This window comes from Mastigoproctus giganteus, chromosome 3 (assembly GCF_048544385.1).
Source record: "Mastigoproctus giganteus isolate SK-2022 chromosome 3, ASM4854438v1, whole genome shotgun sequence".
Lineage (NCBI taxonomy): Eukaryota > Metazoa > Arthropoda > Arachnida > Uropygi > Thelyphonidae > Mastigoproctus > Mastigoproctus giganteus.
This window is the reverse complement of record NC_143577.1, coordinates 65,860,694-65,878,891: the sequence shown is the minus strand read 5'-3', so window position 1 is coordinate 65,878,891 and position 18,198 is coordinate 65,860,694. Positions and strand designations below refer to the sequence as shown.

Here is an 18,198-nt window from a genome sequence, read left to right as displayed (position 1 = left end):
GGGACTGTACGGCATACCGGCACCTTTATTAACATGACATGTGACATTTGGATGCAGAGTACTTCGAAATTTGTAATATTCAGTAAATTTTTTTCACATGTTTACCTACTATTCAAATAAGCTTAAAATTATTTAACTAAACTTGCATTTTTTACTGTCTATTTTTAAGATATTTTCTATATAAAACTGTATAATCATTTTTATAATTTAAATTACTCAGTCAGGCTTCTGTTAAACAAAGTCCTTCTATAGCAAATTATTTTTAATTCCACTTTGAAGTTACATTTAAAATAGTTTCCATTGAGCGAAGAAAATTTTAATATAGCGAACAGATTAGAAGAGAATTAACTCGGTATTCACTGTTTGCATTTCTGGCCTTCAGGAACTTTAGGCAATTAGTGCTGCTGCATGAATTAAGAGAGCTAAAGCATTCTACAACTTAGTGGTACCTGGTAAAATCTATCCGACCACCTGTCCCACATACGGAGTCGCCACACTAGTCAAGAGTGAGCAGATCAAGGTGTATCCCCAATGGGCTCTGACCCACCTTCTACTGCAGTGGTGTCCAACCTTTTCCCGTACAGGGGTGATATTCAAAAAAATTCAAAGTTAGATTTCCTTAGTGTGTTACATTTTCCATATTTTGTTGTATGTAAAAGTAAAATTGAAAATATTCGAAAATTTTATTAAGTACAATACACAATTACATTTACTGAACAAAACATTTAACGAGAAAAATTTTTTGATAATTAACAAAATTTAAAATGTTGTTTTAGTTCACTTTCCTCGTAGGTTTGGACACCTTTGTGAATCAACTGTAAGCGCCCCGTTCGAGAATTAGAAAATTGATTTTCTTTTACCCCGACAAATAATCATCTGTTGTTTCGCGGAAGTGCATTATCCACATTTTTCCGTAAATTTTTCCTATCTCTGTTTACCTGGTCACAGTACCTGAATATCCGAATGACACCGACATTTTGGACAGTTTCAAAAAAAAAGAAAAGAAAAAATTCAAATTTAAGAACTAGTGACAATACCAATGATGAGAGGAGGACAATGAAGGTATTAATCCATCTAAACATGAATTGTTGGCATTTGGTGAAAGTGAAGTTAGAAAATTGTCAATTGGTTACAGTTAAATTAAAGAAATGCAATTCATGGATTTCGGGAACACCTAACTGATAAGAAGGTTTCAGAATAATTGAAGCATTTGATGAATGCTCTGAGTATGATACCGATTTCGAGTGAATTTGAATGAGGATTTTCACAAATGAAGGCACCTCCGTAGCCAGGTGGGCAGGAGTAGCAGTGCGTAGCACACGTTCTTGATTAGATCTGGGGTTTGAGCCAGTGACCACCAAATACGGAAAGGTCAGGGAATGACCACCACATATCCCCGGAGCAATATGGCCTTAGTTGCTAATGCTCCTAAAAACCAAACAACAACAACAACATTCACAAATGAATCTGATTGCCAGCCCAACCAACCAACTTTGTTGATGACAAAAACAGTTTCTTCACTATAGGCCCACCGCTGACCCACTTCGATCCAGAAAATATGTCAATTCGTGGCTGCTTAGGAAACGTCATTCAGCAACCAACACACAAAGGGGAAGAAAACAAGTCGGCAAGGACAGAGGTCAGCAACCTGCGGCTCGCAAGCAGCATGTAGCTCTTTTAACATGTAACTGCAGCTTTTTAACTTTACAGCTCACATGAAGCACAATTTGAAATGGAGTTAGAGGACTTAAAAATCAAGGGCATGTGGAGTGCAAGACTAAAATGCCTTAAAACTGAAATTGAAGATTTGGAGAGGCAAAAGGCTGCCCTTGCAATTCTACACAAATGAACGGTGATCGATGACTAAAATGCAGACCAAATTGTGTTCGATGCATGGAGTAGCTTACCGGACACATATATAAATTTGAAAATATTTGTGTTTGGACTTCTCTCAGTTTTTGGTTCAACGTATTTCTGCGAGCAAATATTTTTGAACATGAACTATATTAAAAATAAATCAAGAAACCATCGTCTGAATGATGTGAGCATGTTTAATTACGACATACTCACATGATGTTGAGAGACACTTGCTCAAGAAGTTCATTAGCAAAAGTCACATTCTTTTGTACCTAACTGGATGTTTGTTAAGTTTTTTCAGTATTAATAAGTAAAAAAATATATTTTTTAATAAACACCTTCCCACTCTATTCCATTTCTTAAAAAACTTTCACCCCCCCCCCCCCAGCTTGAGCTGAGGTGCAGCTCTTCAGATTCTCTCCCTTTTTTTTTAATTAGATCAAAAATGGCTTTTCTCTCAAAAAATTTTGCTGACCCTTGGCATAGGGTGTTGGGTGAGAACTTAATAAAAATTTGGAATATTCTACAAAAACTTGATTATGTTATTATTTTTACTTCTTTTACTCACATTTTACTTATTTTTTTATATACTTAAATAATAAATTTATGCTTAATAAACTGTTAATACACTTAATTTGTTGTTCTTATTCTAAAAACATTACTACTAAAGTAATGATATCAGGAAAAAAAAATTTTCAGAGTACTTTTCATATTCTTTTAATTTTCCTGATAGCAAAGAATAAGTACCGGCACCTATTTTTTTACAAAAAAAAGCACTGCCAATGGCAATGCACAAGCCAGCACAGCCTAGAGATGCATATCTAGCTGATATTTCTACTACAGCAGATGGCCACATACAGCTAAAGAAGGCCACTTAAAGACCACTGGAAGTTCACAGCATATGAACTTCCATCCAATGGGATGCATTGAAGTCACAGATGTTGACTAAGGATGCTAGGACAACCTCCTACACAATCAGGAGAGAAAAAAAAAAAAAAAAAACACTTCCTACCATACATCCATTTCTTTGCATGCCTCTAACCAAGACAAGTAGACAGTTCACTTCTAATGTATGTTTAGAATACCTATATGTATGAGATGTTTTTTTAGTTTTTAGCATTAGTAGTGGCATATGATGCAAGAAAGCAAGCTTACACAGCATCAGCCAAAAAAAAAACCCTTCCCATTTCACCTATCCATTCCCTTCAATAGTTTGTCTTCACTCTCTGACTAAAGGCAAACTCCAGCACATCTATTCTGCAACCATCCTTCCTCAATTTGAATTTACCCCTCATATGTGTAGTCTGAGCAAGAGGAAGAATCCCATCAGCACTGAGCTTACTTAAACCATTCAAAGTCTTAAACATCTCAATCAGATCAACTTGCAGGTGCCTAGTTTACAGATGTTGCAATTTGCAGAACTGAAGCCTTTCTTGGTAAGAGTACCCCTTTGTTCCCCTCACCTTTTATTAATGTAATGCCTAAAAGTTAATGTTTTAATGATTTAACATGATTAAATATGATTTAATTTAAAAACAAATTTAATATAATTCAATATAATTTTGTCTCCAAAGAAGGAATGCAAAATATATTAACATAAGACTACATAACTGTGTCATCTAAACTGCAAACTTAAAAAAAACAACCCTTTACTTAATAGAATGCAGAGCAGAAGCATCATTATACAGTTGTGAACTTACAATTACTACTAAAAGAGATCAGATATGAGAGTCTACACAGAGTAATATTTTTAATATTTTCATCTTACTCTAATTATTATTGGTTTCTTTTTTTATTTTTAAATTGGTTTAAAGCAAAAAATACTTACACAGAAAATTCCGGATAACAACTGTAAAGATTTTGTGTGATGTAAGTCATTCATCTTTGAGAGCTGGAGTTTGATCTGCTTTGAATGCTGGCCATAAAGACCAAGTACATTTTCAGACTGGTTCTTTTGATTAACTACAAGAGTAAGATTATAATAATTAATTTAAAGGCATATTATATGAGAGCTTTATTGGAAGCATTTTTATTTATAATTATTAAAAACTTTAATGAGTTTAATGCATTACTCAAAATTTCAAATGATATTAATTTGTATAACCATGCTGTAAAGAAAATTTTTTTTTTTTATTTGGTGTAAAATTTACTTTTACACAAAAAAAAAAATTAGAAAACTGAATTTGTTGAAAGGAATTTTTTTGTTTAGAAACACTTTAACAACTCTAAATTTTAGACAACATTCACACTAACTGCTGGTGCCTCCGTAGCCAGGTGGGCAGGAGCAGCAGTGCGTAGCACACGCTTCTTGATTAGACTGGGGTTTGAGCCCGTGACCACCAAATACGGAGGATGCGGAAAGGTCAGAGGAATGACCACCGCATATCCTCGGAGCAATATGGCCTTAGTTGCTAATGCTCCTAAAAACCAAATAACAACAACAACACTAACTGCTATCTGCATTGTTTAATATAGAAAAGCTTTATTAACTACCTATTTAGTAAAAAGAAATTAGACTATTAGAAATTAAATTAAAAATTACATGTATTAAAAATGTTGTTAAAGTAACTAGGGGAACATTCTGATCAGAGGCAGAACAAACTACCTGTTCTCTCCATTTAAGAAATTCTGGTTGTACCAATGATACAATTTCCCATAATTTAAAATGCTACTTTACATTCATTGTAACACACTGAAGGATAAAGAAAATATTTTGTAATGGCTCTAAAATTTACACCTCTTTTTTTATTTTTTTATTACAATATTCAATTTTTCAAAATGAAAGAATACTGAAGCTACTGACTAGTTTGCAGGCTAACAGCGAGAAATCACTCATTGATTTATTTCCCATGCTCACTGGCAATTTCTCACACTTGTTCGGCATAATGAAATTATTTTAACTAGAAGTTCACTATACAGTATGTATGGACTATATGTTTATTGATATAGCTTCTATGAAGAGGACAGTTTGCCAATTGTAGAAAATTAAGATTTTACAAGCTGTAGATAATGATGCGCATTCTAAGACAGACATCCCTAAGAGTACACTGTCACCATTCTGAAAGATTGAAAAAAGATTGAAGCTCAGAGAAATCTGCTGCACTAGGTAGGATTAGAACATGAAAGGCAGATTATCCAGATCTTGAAAAGGTATTCTTGGACTGGCTAATTCTCATGTATGCAAAAAACAGTTCCTGAAGACAGAAATCTTTTTAAAATTATGGCTGAATCATTTGTGCATTGGATGAATATTAAGGATTTCACATCTGATGGACGGTTCCTAAAATGTAAGACTCTCATCATGGGATGTCTTTCCAAAAAATGTGTGGCGAAAGTGCAGCTGTTGACATAAAACCAAGTACGACATCTTCAATGCTGGCAAAACTTGATTTTTTTTTAGTTGTTACTGGGTAAAATGCTTATATTTGAAGATGAGAAATATAGTGGCTGAAAAAAGTAAAAACAACAAATTGCCAATCTTCTCATAGTAAACATGTTTGTCACAGAGAAGTTTCACCTCTTAATCATTGGGAAACTCCAGAAGCACCAATGCTTTAAAGGTTTGATGATATTGCCAAATACGTATTGAGCAACTTGGATGTCATCAAAAATTTACAAAGAATGGATCAGTGACTTAGATCGTATGGCAAGCGGGAAGAACAGAAAAATTTTTCTGGTTTGTAACTATATCTCTCACTGCCAAGTGAATGGCCTACATGTAATCACTGTTGAGCACCAGCCATCTGATATGAAATCAGTCATTTAGCCACAAAAAATTTTTCTGGTTTGTAACTATATCTCTCACTGCCAAGTGAATGGCCTACATGTAATCACTGTTGAGCACCTGCCATCTGATATGAAATCAGTCATTTAGCCACTTGATAAAGGTTGTAATCCAGTGCTTCAAGAAAAACCATCAGAGAATACTGCTAAACAAATTGTGCTTTCTCGAAAGTAAAACAATGTGAAATTGATGTGCTGCAGGCAATATATTTATGTGTTCAGCATGGGATGAGGTTGATGAAAAAGTGATTGCCAACTGTTCCAAACATGCTGAATTTATTGTCTTGAATGATGCAATGAATTAAACTTCACATGCTTCTTCCTCCATTAACCACGAATTGTCTAATTATTGTGAAGACGTTTTTTAAACTTGGATGTGTGTCATCACTTAAACTTTGAGGGAAACTATGCTGAACTGCATGCAGACATTGCATGTTTACACTATTCATTATCATGAATAGTCTGCTAATAGTGAAGAAATTTTTTAAGGATATCTGTCATCACTTAAACTTTGAGTGAAATGTGTTTGAGGAAAGACTATGTTAAGTGGATATAGACTCTGCATGTTTCAGGATGTGCACAAAAAGAGGAATTCAGTGTCAATGTAGTGAACCTGAAATTTGTAGTGATGAAGGAGAAGAACCTACTGTGGTTGAGTAAGAAGTTTTGGTGATGGATACATCAACCCCAGGGGCTCACATCTGGTGAGTATGGGCTTGGCACACCTAGGGCAGGCGCCTCCGTAGCCAGGTGGGAAGGAGCACACGCGTCTTGATTAGACCGGGATTCGAGCCCGTCACCACCAAATACGGAGGATGCGGAAAGGTCAGGGAATGGCCACCGCATATCCCGGAGCAATATGGCCTTAGTTGCTAATGCCCCTAAAAAACCAAATAACAACAACACCCAGGGTCCTGAGCTGGATATCATCATTCTTCTCTTTCTTGGTGATTCCTTTCTACTTCTCTCTCTCTCTCTCTCTCTCTCTCTCTCTCTCTCTCTCTCTCTCTCTCTCGGTGGTTCAAAAATTTTTTTTTGGCTGGTGCAGCATAAGCCTCAGGCTTCCTTGCACCATATGGCTAATAATAATAATAATAATACTCATCAAGGATTAGAACTAAACTGCTATCATATATCTTCATAATTCATTAAAATTCTGTCACTGAAACAGTGCATTTTGACAGATTATTACAGTCTGAAAGGTTGTCTATGGTTGATCCTTAATATATTTAAGTAAACAGATATATAGATACTGTACATATGTACTACTGTATATGGTAATTACTGTAGATATGTAATTTACAAATTAATTTCACTACATCATATGATCAATGAAAATGTACAATCATTTTCTTGTTTAATATTGTAGTACATATTCTGAATTAGATTATATATAGTAGAATTACATTAAACGTTCAAATGTTCTCTATTTTTTCTGATTTATGAACTATCAATGTAATGACCTTTTACATCACTGGAACATTTCTCTCATAGGTAGCTACATAAACTGGCAGTGGCTGTGAAGTTAATGGATGGAAGTTGTATCAGTCTGAAGTTGGGTAAAAGTTTGACAACAATTCAGTTGTTGTTCACTTTCCATTTCATCCAGGATTTCCAAAAGGTTTCACTTTCCAAAAGATTTCATCCTTTTACTGTTCCAGAAACAGAGCAGAAACAACAAAGTAGTAAAGGTTGCAGACAAGTGGTTATATTTCAATGAAGGTACTGAAGTAATTGATAACTGAATGCATTTCTGTCATGGGGATACCTTGGTCCCTCCAGTGACAGGGGCTGACTTTCATGTGTTAAGACTTGGCATATGCTTACATTAGAGGTGACACTGTTATTCAAGAATTGACCTAAATAATTAGTATTGCTTCATACAAATAGCATAAACAAAAAGATTAATGCATTATTTGTCTAAAACTCAGACCATTGAGTTTGTTTTTTGTTTCAGGTGAATCAGTAACTTAGACCATATTGCACCATGTATACATATTGTGTCTATAAATTATGTGTGTTCTGTGGTTGATTTGCCTGTTTGCTGAATGAAAACCCGTTTCTAGGAGAAAAACCATACTACACTCACCTGAGACCAACTAACTCAGCCATGTTGTGAAAAAGGCCCATAAAAAATTCCTCATGTCATTTACAGGATTCAAACTTCTTTTTCACCAGGTGAGGGGAGGATGGTGATTATTCCAACTGTGCTACCCACAGGGGCCTCAAAAGCACCATAGATTGTTCTACAGTTTATATGATGTAAAGGTATACACAAACTGGCAAACTGAGGGATAGTAACCAGTTATCACAAGCAACATAATGGAAAATGGAAAGTGAATGTGCAAGAGTGAGAAAAGGAAATGTTTAGCACATGTAAACAGCAGAGCGATAGAGGAGACACATTGCAATACCAGGCAGTACAGACCTCTTTCTTGAAGGGTAATAAAACATACTTCCCAATGCATGCTATAATCATTAGATATTCAAGTTGATATTCTGCCAACCTTATATCACAATAAATGGCATTTTTAGTGATATTCACTACGAAAATTTCATGTTCTGATGTCAAGATTGCATTCCCGAAGTAAAAAGTTGATGCCCTGGAAATAATTAACTCAGGAGGCCCAGCTCAGTTTTGGTACCTGTGCAAAAAGCACATAGCTACAGTGAGCACTCTTTACTGGCAAAAAGCATTGGATCCAGAGAAAGTTGTAATTCTGGATAATTCAATTATTAGAGAAACAGGGAATATATTGTATAACAAGGATGGACAGAACAGGGCTATCTGTCAGGGACAAAACTTTGTGCTACAATAGAATAATTATCATCTTTTAAAGGTACAAAAGGCAATACTGTTATAAAGCAAGTACTAATGACAAAAGTGTCTGGAATTCTGTCCAGATCTGACAGGATGAAGTTTATGATTAAGCCTTGTTAATTAATTCCAGTCTAGAAAGACTACACAAGCCTCAGAATAGTAAAATTTTTCCCAGCATGGCCTACATTTGTTGTTAGCCTACTGTTTTTGCAGAGATGTAGTATTCTTGAATAGAAGAGGTGCAAAAATATTTTTGGACATCACTGATGCAGTTTCAGATTTTTTGTGAATGTCAATATAGACCAATAATTTTATCATAGTTAAAAGCAGAGGAAGATCTGAATCTTGCATTGCTCTGAACCAATCCTATTGGAACATACAATAACTTGGAAAGCAGAAGAAAGTAGGGCCTGGTGGGGATTTCTTAAAACCTAATATAGTGAGAGATAGAACTGCAGAGACACACATGGAAAATATGGGAAAATATGAGTAACTGCTGAATAGCAGTTACTCATATTTTCCCATATTTTCTTCTTCTTCAGAGTGTGAAAAAACTATACATACTCATATATCTATTTGGAAAATTCCTGGAGAAAGGACTGCCATCAAGCAACTACATGGGATCATAGGCACTACCTTTTGATTTTGAGCATGGGTTGAAATACAGCCTTAAAAATATATTTAGAATGAGCTGAACAGCAGAGCATGTCTCTATTGTGTGTTTTGCACAAAGAGAGACACGAGAAGGAGGGAATGGGTTATAGTTTTAAGCACACTAATTCCAAGAAGAATGTGTTCAACAGATGAGAATTCTCAAGACAATGAGTCAGTTTGGTGTGAAAATAGTGAATGAGAAAACAACAACAACAAAAAAAAAAAAAGTTGGGGTCTGTTATAGACCAAATGATCATGATGAATATAACAATTTATGCAAACAAATGGGATGTACAAGTAAACCATATTATTATGGGGAAGTGAATTTTCTACAGACAGACTGGGACATCTGGGTGGGTTGCTTTTTTTTACAGTAGCACTATATTTTTGAATTGGAGGGACAAGTTGACCAAAAGTTACTGATATCATTTTTAACTGAATAACATCACCAAGCAGGTGAAACTGTTATTCATGAAAAACTCTAAGACACTCTTGTGACCAGGTTTAGAGCTATTGAGCTCCATTAACAGTCAGCAGGTAGCCTCAATTAGCAACATTGTGTAGAATAGTAAGTAAATGTACTGAATCTAAAACAAGCAACCAAATGATGTGGGAACAAATCTTCCAGCTGAAAAAATTATTACATTTGTTTTGTGTATAATATAACCCCTGCTACTAGGATATGTTGGCTGGATACTAGGCAATGCAGCAATTTACTAACTTTAAATATTAGTAACTTTAGAATGACTTGTGGATAAACATAGTCATTTCTAAAGAATACAAGCCCAAGTGTCACTAGAGGTACAAGTGTCCCAAGAGAGTAAAGAGAGAGAAAAACATAACAACACAGCATTATTTTTTCTGTTTCAGAATCTGAAAATGAAATTATACCCTGGATCTATACTAAATTATAGCATGGTTCTCTGTACAGGTGTGTGAGATACCAGATATGAGAGGTGTATCACATTTTAATATATTTAAATTCTGTCATGCCCACTTTTGCCTCTTCATCATTTCATGAGTGGAAGATCCTCCTATATGCCACCCACAGTAAATATATTAATGAGAAGTTAATGCACTGGCTGGTATTATGACCACACTTTTTCAGAACTTCTTTCATTTATACTCAAGATCCAATTGGATAAACGAAATACTTCTTAAAAGATAAGTATCCTAATCTTTATCACTAGTGCAGTGCCATCATCCAGATAACCAACTAAAGGGTAATTTGTAGTCCAGTGAATGCACTAATGAATATGAAAAAAAAAAAAAAAACCATAACAGTAGAGAATAATTTCCTTCTAAGCAGTTTGAGTCACAGAAATGTTTTACTAGATGGCCCTAATTAATGTCACATTGGCATGAGCCTGATCTGATATGAACTGAACAATTCTTAGTGAAAAAAAGTTTTATGCTTAGTTTTAGTTGAATAAGGCAATTGCACCTGAGCATAATGAACAAATTCATAATATTTAAGTTTAGCAGTGAGAGGTGCCTACCTGTCCATTTATTAAGGAGACAATGACCACTGAAAGGCTATCTGGGTGGTACTGCATTACAGCAAGATACTACTCTTTGAAAAGGTGCTGCTTATTTAGAACAGGACCACTGCACCTTGGCAGCAATACTGCAGTGTATGAGAACTGAATGTGCTAATATAGAAGTTCTTTTCATAGCATTTCAGTGATAGAACTGTTTTTCTGGGATGTATTTCACTTGACTTTGTGAAAGCTTTATTTGGTAGTCTTTAAGCTGATGTGACTCTTTTGGAACACATCATCTGAATGTAAATTATATCACATAATTCAAGCCAAATACTTTACAGTTATTTAGAAATGACACAAACTGTTTCAATACTATTGAAACAGTTTGTGTTTACAGTCTTACACAGTTAAAATATTTTTAACCCATTAAAATATTTATATTATTCAAAAATTAAAAACAATGATAATTCTTTTAAAGAATTAGGAAATCCATAAAAAAAGTATTCTAAATTTTCAAAAAAAAAAAAAATAAATAAATAATATATATTTTTATACAAAATATAAAAATATCTGGAGATATTGCAGAATTATCCAAAGAAGGAAAGTCAATACACTTTAATGGGGATGGACACATTTCTCAATGATTACAGTCTTACGAGTATGCTGCCATCTACTGCAGCACATATTTTCCAATTGGTGAATACGCATACGCATTTATGCAAAACTTATCTAGTAAATATATCAAAGAGCATCAGATACAAATTTTTATAAGATATTTAATGAATGCCCTGCCTGTAGGTCCAAATATTTGATCCAGGCTTTTCCTAGCTACAGTTTTAAGGTAGAGGGTTGATACTAGAGGGAGCATAGACCACAGACGGACAGTTGAGTCACGAGATGATGAAGCAAAGAGAAAAGGTTGTTTTGGATGACAAGCCAAGCCTAGAATTATAAATTTGTAAATGATGAAAAATAAAAATGGAAAACATTCATTGATACAAAAGGGAACTCATACAAAGTAATAAATGATTTACATATCTAAAAGCATATAGTATTATTTGATTAAATTAGATTATATGTTCAAGCTACTGAATCTATTTCTTAAAAGTTTATATTATACATGGAAAATGTGACCAAAAAAACAGTTTAATCACTGGTGATCTGTTAAATATTAAAAATAATTATTTTATTTATTTTATTTTATTTTATTTATTTCGTATGATGTGATCAATACACAAAGGAACCAGTTTTTTCTTGCTTCCTTTGTGTATCGTGGCCGGGATATCCAACCAACCAGTTGGTTCGGCACCATCGTGATATCCAGTCTGAGGCAGGAATCGAACCCGCGACCTTTGGGTTGCCAGGCAGGCACTTTACTTACCCGGCTAGCCCGGTCGGCATTATTTTATTAAAAAACAAGAACTAAAGTTAAAAAAATAAGAACTAAACTAAAATTACAAAATCAGATATTTTAATGGTCATTAGAATTCAGAGAAAAATAGCAGTAACAGTATCAAGATTTTCTTTCTTTATCGAAATTTATTATTTAATAGAAAATTTGGTGAATAACTCAAGGCATCAAAACTGGAGTAGAAACTGTTTGTGACAGGTAATGTAAGTTACTAGTGAGTGGTGAGAATGGTTAAGGAGTGCTAAAAAGAAATGACATAAATTTATACAGAACAATACTTAAAAATAATGATAAAAGACAAAATAATGATAAAAGATTATATACTGACTCAGAAAATAAAACTAAAATATTTTTAACCCATTAAAATATTTATATTATTCAAAAATTAAAAACAATGATAATTCTTTTAAAGAATTAGGAAATCCATAAAAAAAGTATTCTAAATTTTCAAAAAAAAAAAAAATAAATAAATAATATATATTTTTATACAAAATATAAAAATATCTGGAGATATTGCAGAATTATCCAAAGAAGGAAAGTCAATACACTTTAATGGGGATGGACACATTTCTCAATGATTACAGTCTTACGAGTATGCTGCCATCTACTGCAGCACATATTTTCCAATTGGTGAATAAAAAATTGAAGATATCCTCTATCACCTGGAAGTGATTTCAGATTTGTACCATGTACCCTGTTCACACAATAACATTTTATTTTTATAAAGGAGGTTTGTGGACACACTGTACTTGTCAGGGTAGAACGATCCTTGTGATTGAAAATCGAATGAAGTAAAACATTAATTTTATTTAATTGTATTTGAATAAATACTTAAATTTATCCCCTGTAAGCAATGTTCTTTGCTGTTAAATGTAGCTTTGTTTAGATTCTTGAGAACTTAATTATCAGATATACAAGGTGGGACAATAAAATTGCTGGACTGTGCAATAAAAAGAACACAAAGATCAAAAATGGTTTTATTTTTATTCAAACTAATACACACGATTAAATGCACTTATTACACTATTCTAAAAGTTTCTGAAAAGAGTGAGTGAAGGCATTCAAAGAGATGATGTTCATTTTGATGGTTATATTTTTCTTTATGTCCTCAACATCCTCATATTTCTTTCCTTTAAGGGCAGTTTTCATCTTGGAAAAGAGAAAAAAGTCTGCCAGTGCTAGATCAGGAGAATAGGGTGGATGGTTGAGCTATACAATGCCATGTTTCATCAGAAATGTCTTCATAACAAGTGCAGAATGGGCAGGAGCATTGTCATGCAACAAGAACCAGCTACATTCTCTTGAAATTGTAGCCTCACCCAGGAAATTTGCTTCAATAGTCTTTGAAGCACCTGTACATAGAATGCAGCATTGACTCTCTCCCCTTCGGGTAAAAATTCCTTCTTTGTGAATCATTGTTTGTCAAAAAACACTATCAGCACCGTTTTGATCATCAAAACTTTTTTGGGCCTTCGTGATGATTTTGAATGTAAATGAAGCATGAGAATGCTTTGTTTACAGAAATGGCATTCTGAAGGACACACAACATGGTTTTGTTAAAGGAAAATCATGTTTAACTAACCTGGTAAGCTATTTTTACAAAATTACTCATGAACTGCATGTAGGGTACAATTTCAACATAGTCTATTTGGATTCGGCAAGGAATTTGATTTAGTCTGTCATGAGAGGTTACTGTATAAGCTGGAACGTGTTGGGATTACTGGAAAGATTCTAAGATGGATCACAGGGTGGCTGCAGGGCATAAGGCAGGGGTTGTGATTAATGGATATTTTCCGATTGGTGTAACGTCAGAATTGAGAGCCCCTCAAGGATCGATTCTTCAATGACTGTTGTTTCTGATTTTCACAAATGACATCGATGAAGGGATAAAGGGCATGATATAAAATTTGAAGATGATCCTACAGTACAAATGGAAAGATCAGAAGAGTCATTAATGATCAGTGCCAAGCAGTGCTACTTCAGGTTGACTTAAACAAGTTTCAATAGTGGAAGCTATGTTTTAATGCGACAAAATGTAAGGTCATACACTTTGGGAATAGAAACCCCAAAATAATTTATACACTTGGTGGGATTGAATTAAGAAAGGGATCTGGGAGTTATGATACAGGCAGATATGAAGTTTTCTGTGCAGTGTAAACAATGTATTGTCAATGATTTATCAAACAATAGCCTGTAGAGATAAGGAGGTCATAATCCTACTGTATAAGGCAATTGTAAGATTGCATTTGGAATACTATGTCCAACTATGGAGACCTAATCTGAAAAAGACATTGACCCTCATGAAAGAGTACAAAGATGGGTAGCTCACATAGTGAAATCAGCAAAAAGGCAACTGTATGAGAAAGCATGGCAATCAGGAACCTCAGAGGGGAGCTGAGTGAGGTTTACAAAGCATTGAGAGGGGTTAGTAAAATAAAGGATGGTGGAATTTTCACTGTTATAAAAAATTCTAGAACCAGGGACCATAAATTCAAATTACAGAGGAAGAGGTTTAGACTAGAGTGGAATTTTTCTTTTAGCCAGTGATTATCGATTACTGGAACACATTGCAAGTATTTGAGGCTGGCAGTTTGAAGAAATTCAAAGGTCAACTTGATAGTTACATATGTGAGGAGGGAAGTGCATAATTTGTATTTTCCTATCTACTTTTTATTTTTATTTTTTGGCCAGTGCAGCAAAAGCCCATGGCTTCCTTACACTGTATGGCAATATTAATACTAATATCTCTCGTTTAATATAAAAAACCTAGAAGCTTCTATGATTATTTCCCTGAACACTCGCATTTGGCATCTGCATTTGTTAACATCTATGAAGAGAATTTAAAAAAAGGACAGGTGAAGATAATTTAAAATATGTCTAAGTTCACTGTAATTACTTTTGCAAAAAAAAAAAAAAAAATTCCCTTCCACTTGAAGTAATTATTTCATGAATAAATCCCATATCAATATACTGTATTTACTGCTGCCTATTGTTTCATTTACTGATGATACATAGTACACTATATCAGTGGTGCCCAACCATTTCCTATACGGGGGCCATATTCAAAGTTAGATTTGTTTCGCGGGGCACACAGAGTGATTCAAGAAAAAATTGTCACATTTTCTATATCTTGTTACTCGTAAAAGTTTTTTCTTTTCCGTTTTTTTCTTTTCAAACTATACATAAAAAAATGCAAATTCCCAGCACTTTATGTGCAACAGATATATGTCAGTGATTTATTTTTTTTAGATTTTATTAAAATCATAAAAATATGACTTACTTTTGTTTATAAAAAAATACTTTACTTTTGCTTTTAAATTCTCATTTTAGAAAATTTACAATCTGAAAAGGATTACTACTTTTCAATATTAAGGTGAATAAATAAATATAATGATAAACTTAAAATTGAAATATTTGAAAATTTTATTAGGTACAATACACAATAACATTTATTGGACAAAACTTAAAATTTAATAAGATGATTGAGACTGGATATTTTTAAATAATTGTTCAAAGTTTGGTTGCAAATTTGTGACGCCAATCTCAATACATAATGAAGATTATGTCCTGATGGTATTTCTCGATGGAGCTCCAGGTCTTGATGGTATCCACTTGTTCTCAAAACCTGCACTCCTGATCTTACTCCTGTTCTATGCCACCTTTATTCACTTTCTTATTCCAAAGGTGTTTTTTAACTTCTGCTTGGAAATTTGCTCATATCCAGCCAGTTCCTAAAAAGGGTGACAAATCTCACCCATCAAATTAGCATTAGCATTAGCATTAGTAGAGGCATATGATGCAAGAAAGCAAGCTTATTCAGCATCAGCCAAAAAAAAAAAAAAAAAAAAAACCCACTCCCATTTCACCCCTCTGTTCGTTCGAAATACCTGTCCAGTTGAGCTTTAAATTTGTTCAGGCTATCAACTTCAACAACAAGTGATGGAAGTCGGTTCCACCAACCAACCACCCGCTGGCCAAAGGCAAATTTCCGCACATCTATCCGACATCCGTCCTTCCTCAATTTGAATTTATGCCCTCTGAGGTGATTATTCTGAGCAAGATGAAGAATCCCATTGGCATTGAGCATGCTCAAACCATTCAAAGCCTTATACACCTCTATCAGATCACCTCGCCGGTGCCTAGTCTCCAGACTCTGTAATTTGCAAAACTTAAGCCTTTCTTCGTAAGAGCAACCCTTTGTTCCATTCACTAATCTTGTTGCCCTTCTCTGTACCCGTTCCAGCAGTTCTACATCCTTCTTGAAATGAGGCCTCCAGACCTGTATACAGTACTCAAGATGTGGCCTAACCATTGCCTTATACAAGGGAATAATCACCTCCTTATCCCTGCTAGAAAAATTCCTGTATGTCATTGACAAGACACCATGAGCTACTCTTGCAGCTCGTCTGCACTGCTCAGAGAACTTCATATCTGCCTGCACAATTACCCCCAGGTCCTTTTCATTCTCCACCACTGTCAGTTTAGTACGGCAGAGTTGATACGTTGCTCTGGGGTTACTGTTTCCCATATGTAGTACTTTACATTTTTCAATGTTAAACTTCATTTGCCACCTCTCAGCCCATCTGTTCAACCTTTCCAGATCCTGTTGCAGCAGCATAGCGTCAGTAGTGTCCTTAACGACCCTGCCAACCTTTGTATCATCTGCAAACTTGGACATTAAACTTGATATCCCACCATCAATATCATTCATAAACACCGAAAACAACAACGGACCCAACACTGAACCTTGAGGAACTCCACTAATAACATTAGTCCACGTTGAGCAGTGTCCATTGATTACCACTCTCTGTCTTCTGCCACTCAACCATCCCCTTATCCATAGCAGCAATTTGCCTCCAATGCCACACTGCTCCAATTTGTGCAGCAGTCTTCCATGTGCAACAGTATCAAAAGCCTTTCTAAGATCCAAATATATAATATCAAAGTTATTCCCTGCATCCAGTTCTTTTGTGACTACATCATAGTACCCAATCAAATTGGTCAGGCAAGACCTGCACTTAACAAAACCATGCTGTGTCTGAGCTATAACTGAATTCTTGTCTAGATGATAATGCAGTGCTTCTTTAACCAGTGCCTCCATTAATTTACCTGGAACAGAATTTAAACTAACAGGTCTATAATTACTTGTGTCAGCCTTTGATCCTCCTTTGTGAATTGGGGTTACATTTGCACATCTCCAGTCTATGGGTACCTCCCCTGAGTCCAAAGAAGCTCTCATAATTATGGGTAGGGGTTTGCATACTTCCTTTGCTGCCTCCTTTAATATAACTGGATAGATCCCATCCACCCCAGGTGCCTTTTTTATGTTTATCCTCAACAATCTCTCCTCCACTTTCCTCTCAGTTATTACAAAATCATCCAGCTCACTGCCAATGTTTACTTTACCTACATCATTCTCCTTCCTGAATAACTCCTCATGCGTGAATGTGGATGCAAAATACTCGTTTAGATTGTTAGCCACCTGAGCAGGATCCTCAACTGTTGAACCATCAATATCCAGTGGACCAATCTCATTCATTAATTTCCTTCTCGAGTTCAAATATGTAAAGAACTCTTTTCTGTTTTTCTTTACATCCTTTGCCAAGGATTTTTCGTAGTCTGCCTTTGCCTGCCTAATCTCCTTTGTGACTTGGTTACAGACCAACTTATATCTATCATAGGCTTCCATGTCACCCATTAATTTGTATGTATCCCATGCATTTTTCTTCTCTGCCACATGTCTCATTAATTCATCTGACAACCATTTAGGCCTAAACCTTGAACAATATTTCTTAGTTGGTATGTAAAGCCTGGTAGCCTCCAAGATTAGTTCCTTGAATGCTTCCCATTTTGAGTTTGCTGTTGGTAACATCATCAGTTGGTCCCACTGTATAGAATTTAAATACTGTCTCAGACCATCATAGTCGCCTTTACGAAAACAAAAACCCTTCCCTTTACCTCTGATGGTAGTTACCTCCTTGAGTAAATCCCACTTCAACACACTGTGATCACTGCCACCTAGTGGTTCATTTATCTGCAGATTCTTAATGCATGAAGAATCACTACTGATAATCAGATCAAGAGTATTGCTCCCTCTTGTTGCCTCACGAACATGCTGATGTAGAAAACAATCATCCAATAAATCCACAAAAGCCTTGCTAGTGTGCGAGTGACCAATCCACAAATTC

The 18,198-nt window shown here is 34.9% G+C and overlaps 1 protein-coding gene across 1 annotated transcript in view; it reads right to left on the bottom strand.

The window, feature by feature from the left end:
- The window catches only part of LOC150088053 (WD repeat-containing protein 17-like), a 350,289-nt gene that overhangs the window by 159,680 nt on the left and 172,411 nt on the right, over positions 1 to 18,198 (bottom strand). The window contains exons 12-13 of the mRNA XM_090369994.1: positions 11,392 to 11,541; positions 3,686 to 3,819 (exon numbers count right to left, since the gene is read on the bottom strand). Coding sequence (XP_090226120.1) covers positions 3,686 to 3,819; positions 11,392 to 11,541 — 284 coding nt within the window. The remainder of the gene's footprint in view (positions 1 to 3,685; positions 3,820 to 11,391; positions 11,542 to 18,198) is intronic.